The following is a 16,571-nucleotide window of genomic DNA, read 5'->3' as shown; positions in this document are numbered from 1 at the left end:
TTCATCAAACATCCAATTTGTATTAATGGATCAAATTACATGCCTACCATCACTGTAAATGTGTGTCCTGTCAAAATAGTCCTTCAACTAGAGAGGAATCAAACTATCTTCCTCGAATTACAAAATTGGGACCCAGGAAGAAATTGAAAACGAAATTTCTATTCAATCATTGACATGATTGTGGCTAGAGGAAGCAGCTAAGAGGCCCTTTTTGGAGGAGACATGTTACTGATGAGAGAAGCAGTTGTGCTGACGGTAAATATTTGTACCAGGAACGCTGTGAAATTTGAAACAAAAATATTACTCTTTACCCAACTTTGGTTGTAGTAGCATCACATCAAGAAAGCACAGATACTCACCAATTGCAGTGCGGGTGGCCTCGAGAAGTTCAAACTTCTTTGTTTCCCAGTTACTTGGATTTTGGAAAACCTACTCAGTAATTTCATACAAGACAACAATCAGCAAATTCCGACAAAAACAAGAAAGGACAAATGATTCAAATTTCTAAATGATAATCAACAGTTGTAATAAAGAACTATCTTACCTCTAATGTTAAATTTCCTGTAGCAACACAAGCAATGGAGAGAAGTATTCCAATAGATGATGCAACAATGTAAACTTTCAACAAACTCACTCGGCTGCGCCTTCGACCTTTGGCACAATAAAAAGTTGTTTAACTACAGATGCAAAAACTGAAGTGACTTGAAAGAAAAATGCAGATTAGTAACAGCTTACCTAACTCCCCAATGATCAAAGAAATAGAACCAATAGCAAAAGATGAAATAGCAATCACATTGGGACCTTCCCCATTTGATGTAAATAGAAATGCGAGGACTCCTATCAATTGAATGACAGCCTGCAGAGCAAGAGAGCAAATGCTATCAAAAGAGGAACCTTTTGAAACTGATGGACTGAAAATTAGACTTCATGGATAAATTGAAATGTCAACAACAACTACATATGATAGTTGGATTGTAATATACTATAGCGCCAACCTCTACCGTCTCATAAAAATATGTTCCCTTATTACTGTCGTATATAATTTGTTCAAAACCTTTAACAATGCAGAATTCGTCCAATTGGCTTTAAATGTAAATGTCAACTTAGATCACCAAGACAAGTTTAGTCATAACTGAACCATCCACCTGCCAGGTAACCCACAAAAAATTTACTCAAAATGGTTTGAGTGTGGTTTGAATTCAACCCAATTTTCCAAGGTATCTGTTGTGAGTCACCAAATACAGATTTTCCCTATCTAACACAATCCAAATAAGAGGCTACTTGACCCAATAAACGAATTAGGTTTTTTTACACAAAAGAAAAAAGTTGTATAATTAGTTGCTTGAAAAATTCATGCACAATACTATTACCAGCCTATGCTATGGGGGTAGCCCAGTTAAATGAAAATTCCCATTTAGATAAATTAATGCAAATTCAGTGAAAACAATCCAAACTTTACATCCGGAATTACAGAGCCAGATTCAATTCAGAGATACAGTGAGTACCTGAGTGAGAATAAGCGCGGAGAGACGAGATTTTCCTTTAGCTACCTTCTGGTAACCTGAAATTGGATAAGCCCAAAAAAAAACTTTAAATACCCAGTATAAAGAGTTCAGGGACCTAGAAATCGGTTTGGTTGCAGAGAAAATGATAGAAACCAAAAGTAAAAAAAGAAAAAAGAAAACAGAGGGGGAGATAATCTTATTTTAGAGGTGTAGATGATAGAAGCTTACGAGAGTCAACGACCATGCGGTAGTTGAAATCTGAGCCATCCGTTCCAGTAGGCCTCCCTGACGCTGATCTTCTCTGCTGCATCTTCTTCTTCTTCGATCTTGAAATGGAGAGGTTTTGAACTTCCGATGTTAAAACCTTAGGAAAGATGAGGGGCCCACTCTTATTTTTCTAATTTCCTTTTTGTTACATCTAATTTTCATTCTTTTTTAAAATTACAAATAATTTTCATTCTTGAAAGGTTTTTTATCACAAAACGTCCATGAAGTTTACGAAACTATCATATGCATCCTTTGTTTTTTTTTTTTTTTGTTCATTCGTAGTTCTCAAGGTTGATATGCGCTCACAAATAGTCTTTGCCGTCAAGTTCCGTCAAAAACTTTGTTAGTTTGTTGATGTGGAATATATGTGGAGCTCACATATTCAATAATATAGTGTCATGTGTATTTAAAATATAATATATATTTTAAATAATTTAATTTTTAAAATACAAATTTTCTTTTGGTTTTTTCACTTTGAAATTTTAAATTATTTTTAGAAGTCATATAAGCAAACTAACAGAGTTTTTGATGGCAGGAACTATTTGTGAATACACATATTAACCTTGAACACCACAAATGACTCAAAAAATAAAAAACAAGAAGGACGCAATTTGATAATTTTCAAAAACCTGGATGTTTTGTGATATAAAGCCTTTTTGAAATTATGAGTGGGTTTGTCCTTACCAAAATTGAAACAAAACTAATTGACAATGTATTCATTTATAGCACTCCAATTCATTCTTGTAAGGACTTTAGACATTTTTTAACGTTATCTTGCTTTCATTGGAAAAATACCATACCTTTATTCAATAAAAAGAAAAAAGAAAAACACCATTCGCTAGAGGATACAGTAATTTTACACTAAAACTCGGTTCGGGATTGCTTTTTTTGGCTAAAAATTAAAATAAAATATCCTTGAAAGCAATAGCCTTTTGACAGCAGCTTTTAAAAGCAGTCTCTAGGTTGCTTTTCAAAGCTGCTTTCAAAAGAAGCAGAGATGAGCCTTTAATGAAAATTTTCAATTCTCATAATACTATTATTAATTTTTTAAAATGACATTGTCTACCATTACCACCATCACATCTGCCTCCGTCATCATCATCATCACCATCTTCATCTCCACCTCCACCTCCACCTATACCCTACCACCACCACTTTTATCTCCACCTCCACCTCCACCACCTTCATCTCCACGTCCACCGCCACCACCTTCACCTCCATCTTTAGCCCCACCTCCACCTCCACAACCACCACTAGCACCAGTACCTCATCTCCTCCATCTCCACCTCTCCACCTTTATCATCACCACCACCACCACATGATTAGCACATAACAGTTTCAACATTATGTTCATTTTAGTCTTTATTCATAGTTACAACAGTTTTATATTAAAATTTACCAAACGATTTTGACACTGCTTTTTCTACTAACACCACTTTAAAAATATTGTTTACCTAACATGAAGCTGCTTTACTTTACAGATGATTATTTTCAAAGCACAAAGAAGTTGTTTTTTTTATTTATTTTAAGTGTCAGTCATCCCAAACTGGCCTTAAGTTGATGAATTTGAGTGCTAGCAACATTGATTAAGGAATTTAGCAACAACAAAAAAAGGAGTAAATAGAGGGGTACTACAACTTTATTTAGATTTCAATAATATTCAACAAATGACAAAGAATCACAACTCAAAACTTTGATCTAACAATAGTGATGATTTGCTTTATTTTGATGTTCAGATTTATGCTGGTCTAATGTTATTTGTCCACAAACCTATTTGTTTTGTGTTTCGTGAAGTTAATGTTGTGGTTTATAAATTAGCTTATTTTGTTTTATCTTTCACTAAGGCATATCCCTTCGTGTTATGGAGTCACATCACTTAATGCAATTTTGGAAGTTTCCACTAAAATCGCTTATCCTTCAACTAAATAGTAATCACTTTGATCTAATAATAAGGTTGAAATGAAATACATGAACAATTTAAAAAAAAAATAAAAAATTTAGTGATGTAGAGCTTTGAAGAAAGCCAATACACCAACAAAAGGCGCATTGATGTACGTGGTCGGCTCTGATTGGGGAGCATCAAATCGAGAGTCTTTGAAGGTATCATCCTCAGCAGGCCCTCCCACGATAGCGCCAGTGAGCACGTTCTGGTTAGGATCGTGGCCGTTGAAGTAGGAGTATCCCACGTGGCAGTCGATGTGCTGTGGGTGCTTAGCCACGCTAGGCAACACGGAACCACGATGATGTACGTTCTGAGGAAACTTCTGCCCAAATCCCACCATGTACGACATGCCCAATGGGTTGCTTCCTAGTATATAATCAACCTGCATTTACATTAATTATTAATTAAATTTAAACAACCGGTTTTCATTGTAATTTAATCCACCCATTTAATTAAAATGTATAATTAATATTTGAATATATGTACCTGTCCTCTGGTGAAACTCACTAGCCTAGCTGGAGTGACATGAACATTGTTGCCACAATCGACAACCTTGTTGGCAAGTTTCATGTAGCGACCATAAACTAGAAGAAGAAATGATATGGACGTTGCATGTTGCAAGTTACTTCCTCCAGGTTTAAACAACAGCCCACCTAATATTAAAACCGAAAAACAAAAAAATGAGTTTTCGCGTGAACATGCGATCTAGATTCATCGTATGTTTAAATATTATGTTCAAAGAATAACTACCTCTTGAGTATGAGACCGATTTGGGAGCAGGTGATTCAGGCAAAATGGAGCATATGAATTGATCGGCTTTGGGAATGAAGGGATTAGAATTGTAGGGATCTTTCATTACCCACTGCAAACAAATGAAAGCTTAATTTAATTACGTGGAGCATAATTGAGGTTGAGTACAAGAATGTTAATTAGAAAAAGAGAGGCTTACTTGGGAAACAAGTATGTTAATACCGGCATGCTTTGCATCCCATCCAAATTCAGAGATACTACCACCTTGAGATGATGGAACAGGGTTCCCATTCACATTTCTTACAACAATATTATTGGACTCCAAATAGTTTATGTTGTTTTTGACGTAGTTCCAGTAATTAGGGGCCTTAGTTGCCTTGTATAACCATGAAGCTCCCCAAATCAATTCATCCTGCAACACACACAAAAAACATATATATTAAACTTGGAACCGAAATTAAGGTTAGTGATGCTACCAAAAAGCCAACTTTTATCTTGATTTTTCGATATCAACTCATGCGACACATAACATACCATGTATCCGTTGAAATCACAATAGAAAGGGCAGACTCCTGCCGCAATACTATCATTGTAAGATCCCCTGTACTTATCTGCAAATTCGAACACCTAAACATCCAACAAAGAAAAACCCATTAACCCAAAACTTAAATATATGAAAAGAAAGAAAATATATATATACACACACACACACCTGCATAGCTCTTCTTAGAAGTACAGCAGCGTATGCCCTGTCTGAGTGTCTAAACACCATGGAAGAAGCTGCAAGTGCAGCTGCAATTTCGGCCGAAACTTCTGAACCGGGCTTTTGTTTATTGACTACATAAGATGTGCGAGGGGTGTCCATGTCTTCAGGCCTTTGCCAACAACCGTGATCGGCATTTGGGTCACCAACTGCACCAACAACAGAATCAGGAACTCTGGTGGCTTTAAGCAAATAATCAGTCCCCCATCTTATGGCTTCCAGAGCATGTTGAAGCTCCGGCCCCATTAATTGCCCGAACTCGATAACGCTCCACGACAGCATTGTTGTTGTGAAGGCCATAGGAAAGTTGAACTTCACATTGTCACCTGCGTCGTAATATCCCCCTACCAGATCCCTCTGAGGAGAAATACTTGTCAATGTTATACAATATCCAGTCTATAAAGTGTGGTCTATGTAACATTTGGTTTTTCATAATGGTATTTGCTTGAACATTAAACTAGTATAATTGATGAATTTTATTAATTAATTATCACTAATAGAGTGCAAATCCAGTTTTAAGATATGGACATCATTTACTATCGCTCTTTTATAAAAAATAAAAAATATATGAACATTATTATGCATGATAGGGCCGTTACAAGTGAAAAGTAATGTAAAATTAAGCAAGTCTTAGGGTTTATAGTCCATGCGGCAAGTGAGAGTGGAGGAAAAAGTTCGGTCTTGGACAAGGACGGTTGACTTGTTAGATTGTACATGAGGATAGTAACACTCTGTGTCGGCATTACAATTTCAAACAAAAATTTCTGAGAACTTAGTCAAGTGCTAACTCACAGCGTTCATGTGCATGAAAGAAGAAGTCAAATCCCAAGACAAATTATATGTTAATTGAGAGAGAGAGAGAGAGAGAGAGAGAGAGAGAGAGAGAGAGAGAGAGAGAGAGAGAGGGTGACTCACATGAACATCAAAGCCATCACGTAGGGCAGAACTTTTCCTCCAAGTCATACGTTGGGAAGGTGGTAATCTTCCCGACCTCTGCCCTTCAAAGAACAAGATGCTCTTGGACAAGGCATCGGCGTAGTCAAAACGTGAAGAAGCAGCGGTTGCACCGGCTGTTGCCATTACCGAAATCCCTGCTGCTGCTAATATCAAAAGGGAAATATTGATACTACACATGATTATGTTCCTCATTCTCTCTTGCTAATTAGACAGATAATACTAATTATAATATGTTTAATCAGGATTATGCATGCTTTTGTCTTGTGTCCAAGATCACTACATATATATACTTATATAGTGGTCATGCAATGTCCCTTAGGGTTATTTTTTTGCTCAACCGTAACAAGGAAACAAAGGCCGAAAGAAGGTCTTAAGAATCCGTGTTCTAGGTTCCTATAGGCGGCCATATTCGTGAGCTTATGGCAATAACTAATTATTAAATACAAAACGTAATAAAACTTTATTCGGAATGACTTAATCACATTTAAGACATTCCAGAATTGCCTAAACTTGGGATGGATATCATTGTGCCTGGTAGTTTATTCCAAGAACAAATAGGGATTTGTTTTCTTTCCTTTTCCGATATTAATTTAATTTTGTTTATTTCCTTTTCCGTGGATTGTTCGTTTTCATGGATTTCCTATTAGGTTAGTGGCAAATTTAATTGTGTTTGATCTGGGGTTAAAACTGTGGCACCAGAAAAATCTTAAATCAATCATTTATATTAAACTAATCCTGGTTTTGAGGGGATGTGATTATGGATTTTGAGATGGGGTTGACTTATTTTTTCATTCCTAATTGCAAGTAAACGCAGCAAAAGTCAGGAATGAAAATCATTTCCTTTCCTCTCATACCCATTATTGATACGTAAACATGCCCTAAAAGTGTTTGATTCTTAAAAGGACGATATATCTATTCTCTCTAGGGTTTGCTCTGGTTCCAGTTCTTCCTAGGAGAGTACCCTTACCACCGTCACACACTTGTCTCTGACGTCTCCCTGTATGCTCCGGCGAGGGTTCCTTATACGGGTCAGTTCTTTCTGGAGGTGGCTTACAGAGGGGTGGGACAAAGCCGGGCTAATTTCCCTCAAGATGGGGGAAGTGGTTTCTAGTTTAAGAAATTTTTTTAATCCCTAATATTTCTACTAAAAAATTTGCCACTAAACTTAATAACGTTGACTAAAATAACTTAATAACGTTGACTAAAATTTCTTTCCTCAATTTTAAGACATTTTTTTTTACATTGATTTAATGTACCTACAATTGTGCTCACCTCTCCGACTTTTGACCGTAATATATATTTGAAGTTTTAGGTTTAATTTATCATTCATAATTTCGCTTGTATACAAATAAAATGAAAAAAATCAACCCTTTACCCTTTTTTTTTTTTTAAACTTTGCTATTGCAAGTATAAACAAAAGATAAATTGAAAGAGAGATGAAGAATTTATCAACAAGCTAACTAGCTAGGATGAACTCCGGGGGAAAAAAAAAACTAGCTAGGATGAACGAGAATTGAAGTACGCCAAGACCCCCACTAAAGGTGCATTGATGTATGTTGTTGGCTCAGACTGCACAAAATCCTCTCGAAAATCAGCATACGAGTCTTCGATATCTGGTCCTCCAACAACAGCCCCAATTAGCAAATTTAGGTTTGGGTTCTTGCTGTTATAATAATCGGTTCCACCTTTGCAGTCAATCTGTTTCGGATGTTGACCAACTGACGGTAAAGATGACCCACGGTGGTGAATTCTCTGAGGAAATTTTTTACCATATCCCACCATATACGACATGCCAAATGGGTTACTTCCTAGAATGTAATCTACCTGCATCGACCCGTCAGTCCAAATTTATATTAATTAATGAGTATTCACTTAATTTTGACGATATTCATTCCCGATAAGTAAACATGTTATAGAAGTATAACTTACCTGGCCTTTTGCAAGTTTCACAAGTCTAGCAGGACTGGCAACAACATTGCCACAATGGACAACTCTATTGGATAGTTTCAAATAACGAGCATAAACAACTAGAAGAAATGAGAGAGTTGTTGCATGCTGCATATTGCTTCCTCCAGGTTTAAATAAAAGCCCACCTGTTAATTTTAATTAATTAACATTATATTACCGCACTGATCATACTAATGGTGATTATTATTCAGTCATTAGAGAGGTAGCTACCTGGAGAATAGGAGACTGATACGGTTGGAGATTCAGGCAACAAGGTGCATATGAACTTGTCTGCATTTGAAATGAAAGGGGTAGAACCAGTACCAGCCATTGACATGATCAACTGTTACAAAAACACGCAACTGATCAAATCGATCTTCGTATTAGGCCAATGGAATCGATTTTATCAATTAGAAGCAAATCAATGTGCTTAATCAGAATTAAGGAAATGTAAGTAGTACACTTACCTTCGAAACGAGTACGTTGATGCCTGCGTGCTTGGAATCCCATCCGAATTCTGCAAAGCTTCCACCAAGATATGAGACGCCGTTTATATATTTCACAGTAGCAGAACTTTCCAACTTGTTTATGTTTTGTAACACATAGTTCCAGTAGATAGGTTGCTTGGTTGCCTTAAATAACCAGGCTGCTCCCCAAACCAATTCGTCCTGCATAGCAGAAATTATCACATAACAAACACTACATATTCTATCAAACATCTTGTTTTAGAAATTGGCAGTATGAGCATATTATGTGTACTTTACCTCATAGCCACTGAAATCACAATAAAATGGACAAACCCATGGTCCAAGACTGTCATTATAGGATCCCTGGTATTTATCTGCAAAATCAAACACCTAGTCCATTGCACGAAATGAGCATAATGTAGCTCTATATGTAGTTCGAAATAATTATTTAATCTCATAATGTGTCAGTTAATTAGTACCATTCTAGCTCTTTTGAGAAGCCTGGCAGAGTATTTTAAATCAATTGGTCTAAACACCATGGCAGAAGCTGCAAGTGCTGCTGCTATCTCAGCTGAAACTTCGGAGCCCGGGAACTGTTTGCTCACGGCAAAGGGTGTCCTAGGGGTGTCCATGTCCTCAGGCCTCTCCCAGCAATTGTGGTCGCCGTAAGGGTCGCCAACTTGGACAAAGACAAAGCCAGGAATGCTTGTGGCTTTGAGAAAGTAGTCAGTGGCCCATCGGATGGCGTCCAGTGCATGTGGCAAGTCTGAGCTCATGCCTTTCCCAAACTCTAAAACGCTCCATGCCAGCATTGTTGTTGAGAATGCCATCGGAAAGTTGAACTTAACGTTGTCGCCGGCATCGTAGTAGCCCCCTACCAAATCAACCTGGTCACACAAAAACACATTAATGGTTGGTCCATAATTAAGTTGTTCATAACCTTCAATTGAATCGCACTAATGACTAACTAAAAATCCCATTGATTACAATCATTGCAAATGGCTTCACATGTTTTGCGAGTACTTAAAAGAAAGAAAGAATAAACTCGTTTAAAAAAGGGTTCAAATGAGAAATGAGAAGCAAAGGTAAGTCACATTTATCGAACGCTCTTTCTCTATCCTAAGCAACAAAGTAGCGGTTTCAACTTTTTGCTAAATAAAATAACATTGAGAGCTCCTCTGTTTTTTTAAATCTGAGAGCTCCTCCTCCTCTGTGTTTTACTGAAATGAATAGATTGAAATCTTGCCCAAAGTTTCATTCTTTAACCATTCTGACCCATGAAAAGGCAAAAAGAAATCCGATTAGCTAATGTTGTCACATCTAAATTATGAGATTTCTATGTAAAAAAATCTTTCCCATCCCAAATGACACCATCTGAAAGCGACTTGAAAAGTTTATGTTTGGTTCTTGTTGATGATAATGAAAATCCTAATAAGTTCCAAATGATTTGTGTAATAATAAGAATCTGTAAAATTCAAGAATGAACCCACATAAACAAGAGAGAAAGAGAGACTTACACCAATCTCATAGCCATCACGAAGTGCAGAATCCTTCCTCCAAGTCATTCTCTGAGAAGAGGGTAACTTCCCCGACCTCTGGCCTTCAAAGAACAATATGCTCTTGTTCAAAGCATCTCCATAGTCATGTGACTGTGAACAAGCCACCCCCATCACCATTGCCGCCATAACCGCCACCACTAAACCTACTATCCTCTGAACTGCGCACATTATCTCTCTCTCTCAAAACCCACCGCCTATTTGACACTACTTGTAACTTGTGACCCTCTCTCTATATTTGTGTGTGTGTGTGTGTATATAGGGATTATTGATAGTGAACAAAGAGAAATGAAGAAAAGCAAGAGTAATAGTACGGATGGCTGCTGATCACTTAAGGATGGAAGCGTGAGTTGCCTTTACCAAGAAATAAAAGGGAAGAGAGAGAGAGAGAGAGAGAGAGAGAGAGAGAGAGTTTGTTGACAATTGACACAAACCAAGTCTTAACGAAGGGAGGCATTTCCGGGGCCTCCGAGTAAGGCGGTGAATGAATCCTGTATATATGTTTGGATTACATATTGACGGCTCTTGTGTGCAAAACTACCCACTTGGATTGGATTATACTTGGTAACTTCTTTGACCAACTATTTTGAATTCTTTGATAGTTTTTTTTGATATGTTATCCCTAAACAAGTGGGGGATAATGTGGAATGTTTCTCATACATTTTCACTTCATTTCAAGCACACTCAAACGCCTTGAAAGTATGAATGGCAACCTCATTAATTAATAGCAAAGCCAATGTGTGACATAAATTGTTTAAGGAAACCCAATTATTATTGTAGTAAACATATGTTCTTATCATATTGATTAAGAAGTAAAACAGCTGATTAGGGTTTTTGTTTCGTGTGTTTGAATTTAGGGAAAGAATAATCGCTTATTTTGACCAAAAAAGCGATAATACTTTATTAAATCAATTGAAAAAATACAGAGAGAGTCACCTCAATTAGCAATACGAAATATATGAATAACGCTTATTAAGAGGGAGTTAATTGATTCTTCCCCCCAAAAAGCCAAAAGCATGAACCTGCAAATGAATTTGAAGCCAAAAATAAAGGTGAAGTCACCATATAGAAACACACCTTTACTTGAGGTGGCAGATTGGGAAAGATTAAGAGGACAGTAACACTATAGCCTCCAAGATTGCTTCACAGGGCAGTAAATATCCAAACAAATAATTTGTAGAAATCACAAAAGAAAACGACTTTTTTTTTTTTTAATTTTATGTATAGGAGTTGAAATTGCGGTTGATTGAATTGAACAAATGAAAAGGCCAACAAATATCTTGTCTGTTTAGTGATTCTGTGGACACTCAGTTTTAGTCTCTGGACACCCAAGCATATTGTTTTTCAAAGCCCAAATACAATCAGCAATGATCCCCGATTTCATATAAGGCGGGGCCAACCCAAAACCAACCCGTTGGGAACCGCCAAATCTAATTCCACGTGTTTGCGTCAGCGATTCTCCGTACAGGTACAGCACCACTGCATCTACGGTCACGACCACATGTACCATCGTCATTTTATGCATTTGGAAAAAGAAAACGAACGAAAATCTCAAGTCAAAAGCGGTCAAGCTCATGCCTTTGTTGTGAACTTGTGAGAAATGCTCTGAAAACGGAAAAGCAGCTTCCCAAAACCCTTCCACTGGCTGTGTCTGTGGGCTATTCGTTTCCAAGGTTCCAATGTCGACGAAGAAGCTCCACCACAACCGCCATCTTCCTGAAGAAATTATAGTCCAAATTCTGTGCCGGTTGCCGATAAAACCTCTGATTCGATTCAGTTCCGTTTCGGAACGGTGGCATTCTCTCATAATTGAGGACCCACAGTTTGCCCAATCCCACTTCAAGCTAGCCTCCGATCGCAAAACCCTCACCCAGAGACTCCTCATCTCCACCAACTATCAACTCCGATCCTTGGACCCGGAAACGCCGTCGTTCGCAGACAACGATTCTTCGCTCAGTAATATCACCTTCCACACCTATACCAACCTACTGGGCTCCTGTAATGGTTTGGTATTTGTAGATGTTGATGGTTATGAAAATCATAGCTTGTCTCTCTGGAACCCATCAACCAGATTCGAACGCGAATTGCCTGACCCATATTTTGTGTCTGTGGCGAATACAGAAAAGGTTAGATCTGAATTTGACCGTACTGGCCTGGGATATGTGTCATCCACTGACGACTACAAAATCTTCATAGATGCTTATGTTTATTCTACACCTTTCCAGAAGTTTATGGAGATTTTCTCATCCAGATTGAACTCTTGGAAACGCATTCAAGTCCGTGGGCACGACCCACCATGCTCTTTCAGAAGCCCCACCACCACTAGCTTGGGGGCCCTTACAAATGAAGCACTGCATTGGTTCTACTCCAGAGTCGGTGAGGAGGAGCCAACGATCCTTGCTTTTGATCTGGCAAAGGAGGAATTCAGGGAAGTTCCATTCCCCACTTTTGATGGTGATGCCGATGACATTGATGTTAATCAGATGGGGGTTCAAGTAGTTTCAAGAGGAGAAGGAGAAGAATGCCTCTGTGTTTCGATTACTAGGAGACGTGGTGGTGTTAATTTCATGGAATTCTGGGTTATGAGAGAATATGGGGTGCGTGAATCTTGGAATGTGCTCTTTAAATTTAACACGAATGATGTATCTAAATCGTTGGGTGGGAATTTCCACGGTTATGAAGCCTGTTTCGTTACTGAAGGTGGTACAGTTATATTCAGGCTGAGGTGGGATTGGGACATAGTGGTGAGGATTGAATGCCACAGAGAAGCGGAGCCGGTTTGCAGTACCCCATTTAACGTCAATGATGGGGATGGGGCAGTGTATGACGTGATTAAATACAATGAGACTCTGCTTTCAGTACCTAACTAACCATGGAGAGGACTCTGGTAATTTGGATTTTGATGCCTAATTTGGTGAGCTTATTATTGTCTGTCCTTATGTTTGTTTTGTTTCTGTCACATCTCTATACTCTGTGTTTGCTTGTATTGAGTTGCCAAAATGTTCAAATATGAAGTGTTGTTGTTGTTGTTCCTGTCATCAATCTTGCATGAAGCAGATTTTTCTTAGTTGAATTGCTGATGGATGGTAAAAGCATTGTAATATTCCTGTGATGTTTCTAATGATGTGCCTGCCTTCATCATGTATTTGAATTTGAAAACATGCCAACAGACCCCTTGTCGATTGTACATTACTGAATTTTGATCATACAAGCTTTCTTTTCTTTTAATTGAGAGGCCATTGATGATGAAAATATTCCCAATTCATGTGATGTGAGCACAGAAGAAGGTGGCAAATAAGAGAGAGTGGGAACTTTGAGTAAAGCTCAATTTCTTCATCCTGTAGGAAAAAAACAGAGTTGCCTTGTTCTGCAAGGGTGGTGGACGTAGGACATTTTAGGATGAAATAGAAGGTGATTGTGTTAATAAACAACAGCCTGGTTTGAAAATTTAGTCCGAACAAATGGCCTTGATGAAAACAAATGTTATCTGATATAGTATGGTGTGTCTGCTTGTTTCAGTATCATATGTACTCTGCTTAGTATAAATCCTTTATTTTTGTTCCATAGTTTTTTATTTATTTATTTATTTTTTCCTACATTAGGGGCAGCTTAAACAATGAACATTTTTAGTTGAGGTGAAGAGTGTGTTGTAACTTATGTCAAGTACAAACTGTTTGAGAAAGAAAAAGAAACATATGAATGACAATTTCATTAGGAACAAGAACAATTATAATCAATAAGTGTGATCCGTAATTTGCTTAAGGAAACCAAATTATTATTGGAGTAATTTAATTATGTTCCAACCTAGAAGTATAAAAGATGGTCACACACTAGGATTTAAATAAATTTAACCGAAGATATAATAACCAAAGCAAAAACAGAAAACGAAATTTAAAGGAGAATGAAAATGGCATCTCTTTTGCTCGGAAGCAGGCCAAGTTGAAATTGTAATATGAATGGCAACCTCAATGATAACAAAATGAATGTGAGACATAAATTTTTTAAGGAAACCCAACTTTTCTCCCAACTATTATTGGATTACAATACTTGTTCTTATCGTATTGATTAAAAAGTAAAAAATCAGACCGAAAAACAAGGTAGTAAAAAACTGATTCTGGTTTTTGTTTTGTGGGTTTGAATTTAGGGAAAGAATAAGACTTATTAAGAATAAATTAATTGATTCTTCTCCACAAAAAACCAAAAGCACGAACATGGAAATGATTTTGAAGCCAAGAACTAGGCTTATAAATAGGCTTGCAACAAAGGAATGGCAACCTCTTTCATAGTCATAACAAAGTCAATGTGAATACATGTTGTTGGAGTGAATACATGTTTTTTTATATACAAGCGATATTCAACTTTAATCTAATCTAAACTACGGCGATGGGGATTCGAACTCGGGTGTAGAGTGGGGAGCATATCCGCTCTAGCCGACTTGACTAAGCCCATGCATGCTAATACATATATTTTTTATAGAGAAAACGCATGTTATTATCATATTGATTAAGAAGTATAAAAGTTTATTAGGGTTTTTGTTTTGTGGGTTTGAATTTTAAGGGAAAGACCAAGAAGAATGCTGATTAAGAAGGAATTAATTGATTCTTCTTCTCCCCTAAAACCAAAAGCATGAACCTGGAAATTATTTTAATGCCAAGAATAAACGTGAAGTCACCCTATAGAAACACTCCTTTACTTGAGGTGGCAGATTGGGAAAGATTGAGAGTGCAGTAACACCATAGCCTCCTCACATCACAGCCCAGTAAATAAAAAACCAACTGCTTTGACTATTTCTGTTATGGACTTCAAATTGTATAATTTGGATTTTGAAGCTTGATTTGGAGAGTTTATTATTGTCCTTGTATATGTTTTGTGTTTGTTGGTATTGACTATTGGAGTTGCCAAAAATTATCAAATATGAAGCATTGTTGTTGTTCCTGCCATCAATCTTGCATGAGGCAGATATTTCTTAGTTGAATTGCTGATGCTGAAAGCATTGTAATGTTCCTCTGCACTTAATTCAAATATCTCACAGAGACCCACCAGACATGCAGGGCAAAAATTGTTTCAAATGGACACTTTTGATTTACAGTCATACAAGGTTTCCTTTCTTTTGTTTTACCAGCTTTTGATCTACAATCATACCATTGCAATTGGACATCTTTGTCAATTGGATTTGAATTTGAAAAAGAAAAAAAAAACTTGTTTTACCATTGCAATCTTTGTAGTCCCTGCACTAGTGCAATGGCGTCTTCACAAAGATGTTGGCTTCACAACACAAGATGAACTGATGATGGAATATGCCTTGAGCATTTCTCAGTCCAGCATGCTTCACCACAAGATTAACTTGTTCATATTCTATGTTATGAAATTTCTCAGTCCATGAATATTATACGCACTGCATGTTTGTTAAGACATACCCTTGCACCTTAATCAAAAGGAACCTGTGAGATCAATTTTTTCATGCCTGCCTGTCTGTGACCAATTCTAATGATTTCATTTCACCCCATGCCAGTCAAAGGAGATTGAATGCGCGTCTCATTTGGATTTGAATTTGAGAAACCCAACTTCCTCAGCAGCTGATGAGCTTGATGAACTGGTACTGCAGCAATGCACCACACAACAACTAGCATTACTTTCTGATCTCTCAAACTGCCCCTCAAAATGAATCATTTTCAATTTAGTCCTCCTAGCTGGTCTAGAAAGAGTAGTAGTAAATCCACATGAAATCTCTGCGCAGAGTTTTCCTGATATGTTAATGCTGGGGTAGCTTGCTGCTATCAAATGAGCCATATTTGCTTTGCTGTTGATTGCTGCCTTTAATGACTTACGTTTTTTATCCTGCTATTCTTTAAAGTCTATGCCATTCAATTTTACATTTTCTGCTTTTTGTTTAGTTTATATGGGAGGGAGGGTGACAACAAATTATCATAAAGGAAAGATGAGATGTAGGCACGAGTGATCCTTACTTCTTGCTTTGTTTAGGTCAGAAATAATAGGAACTAACACTTTGGTAACAGCAGACTTCACTTCACTGCCAGTCACATTAATAGGAACTTACCACACTACTTGGGACTGGCATAAATGCTCACACTCTCCGAATTTGTTTACGTTTAGGGTTTTTTATCACGTCACGAATTATCAAGTTGCATCCTTTGTGTTTTTTGTCACTAACAGTTGTCAAGATCAACACTCGTACTCACAAGGGGTCCCTGCCATGAGCTTAGTTTGCTGATGTATGATCTTATATCCAATAACACAGTGACATGTGGACAAAAAAAAATTAGTAGTAAAAAATAAAAATTCTTTGTTTTTCAAGTAGAATTAAATATTAAAAATAAAGAAAAAAAGATTTCTTCCTCTCTCCTCCCAGCCCCCTCCCCCGACTTACCCCGCCAATACCAAAAACAAACAACCACC

At 37.3% G+C, this 16,571-nt stretch overlaps 4 protein-coding genes across 8 annotated transcripts; 1 reads left to right on the top strand and 3 right to left on the bottom strand.

The window, feature by feature from the left end:
- Window positions 1–1,847, bottom strand: LOC18786701. The gene is made up of 6 exons (XM_007218442.2): window positions 1,734–1,847; window positions 1,506–1,561; window positions 736–856; window positions 545–651; window positions 360–429; window positions 1–277 (listed from the first exon to the last, which is right to left on the bottom strand). The coding sequence occupies exons 1-6, from the start codon at window positions 1,813–1,815 to the stop codon at window positions 198–200; spliced, it is 516 nt and encodes a 171-aa protein (XP_007218504.1). The 5' UTR covers window positions 1,816–1,847; the 3' UTR covers window positions 1–197.
- On the bottom strand, window positions 3,475–6,361 carry LOC18785615 (endoglucanase 8). Of its 3 annotated transcripts, XM_020558018.1 has the most exons (8): window positions 6,143–6,361; window positions 5,177–5,584; window positions 4,999–5,091; window positions 4,785–4,876; window positions 4,664–4,721; window positions 4,465–4,576; window positions 4,201–4,367; window positions 3,475–4,096 (listed from the first exon to the last, which is right to left on the bottom strand). In XM_020558018.1, the coding sequence occupies exons 1-8, from the start codon at window positions 6,359–6,361 to the stop codon at window positions 3,770–3,772; spliced, it is 1,476 nt and encodes a 491-aa protein (XP_020413607.1). In that variant the 3' UTR covers window positions 3,475–3,769. The 3 variants fall into 3 exon arrangements, with proteins under 3 accessions (XP_020413607.1, XP_020413608.1, XP_007220152.2); XM_020558019.1 differs by having other exon boundaries at window positions 4,465–4,593; window positions 4,660–4,876; window positions 6,143–6,205; XM_007220090.2 differs by having other exon boundaries at window positions 4,664–4,876; window positions 6,143–6,205.
- Window positions 7,572–15,965, bottom strand: LOC18787254 (endoglucanase 4). Its single transcript, XM_007219004.2, has 9 exons — window positions 15,844–15,965; window positions 12,248–12,272; window positions 10,116–10,247; window positions 9,078–9,485; window positions 8,896–8,988; window positions 8,599–8,799; window positions 8,363–8,474; window positions 8,114–8,277; window positions 7,572–8,008 (listed from the first exon to the last, which is right to left on the bottom strand). Exons 1-9 carry the CDS (start codon window positions 15,942–15,944, stop codon window positions 7,682–7,684), a joined length of 1,563 nt encoding a protein of 520 aa, XP_007219066.2. The 5' UTR covers window positions 15,945–15,965; the 3' UTR covers window positions 7,572–7,681.
- On the top strand, window positions 11,670–15,998 carry LOC18785957 (F-box/kelch-repeat protein At3g23880). 3 transcript variants are annotated; one of them, XM_020558085.1, is made up of 3 exons: window positions 11,670–12,280; window positions 12,380–13,068; window positions 15,667–15,998. In XM_020558085.1, the coding sequence occupies exons 1-2, from the start codon at window positions 11,834–11,836 to the stop codon at window positions 13,022–13,024; spliced, it is 1,092 nt and encodes a 363-aa protein (XP_020413674.1). In that variant the 5' UTR covers window positions 11,670–11,833; the 3' UTR covers window positions 13,025–13,068; window positions 15,667–15,998. The 3 variants fall into 3 exon arrangements, with proteins under 3 accessions (XP_020413674.1, XP_020413673.1, XP_020413672.1); XM_020558084.1 differs by having other exon boundaries at window positions 11,670–13,041; XM_020558083.1 differs by having other exon boundaries at window positions 11,670–13,068.

This window comes from Prunus persica, chromosome G2 (assembly GCF_000346465.2).
Source record: "Prunus persica cultivar Lovell chromosome G2, Prunus_persica_NCBIv2, whole genome shotgun sequence".
NCBI classification, from domain to species: domain Eukaryota; kingdom Viridiplantae; phylum Streptophyta; class Magnoliopsida; order Rosales; family Rosaceae; genus Prunus; species Prunus persica.
This window is presented reverse-complemented; position numbering and strand designations above follow the sequence as displayed.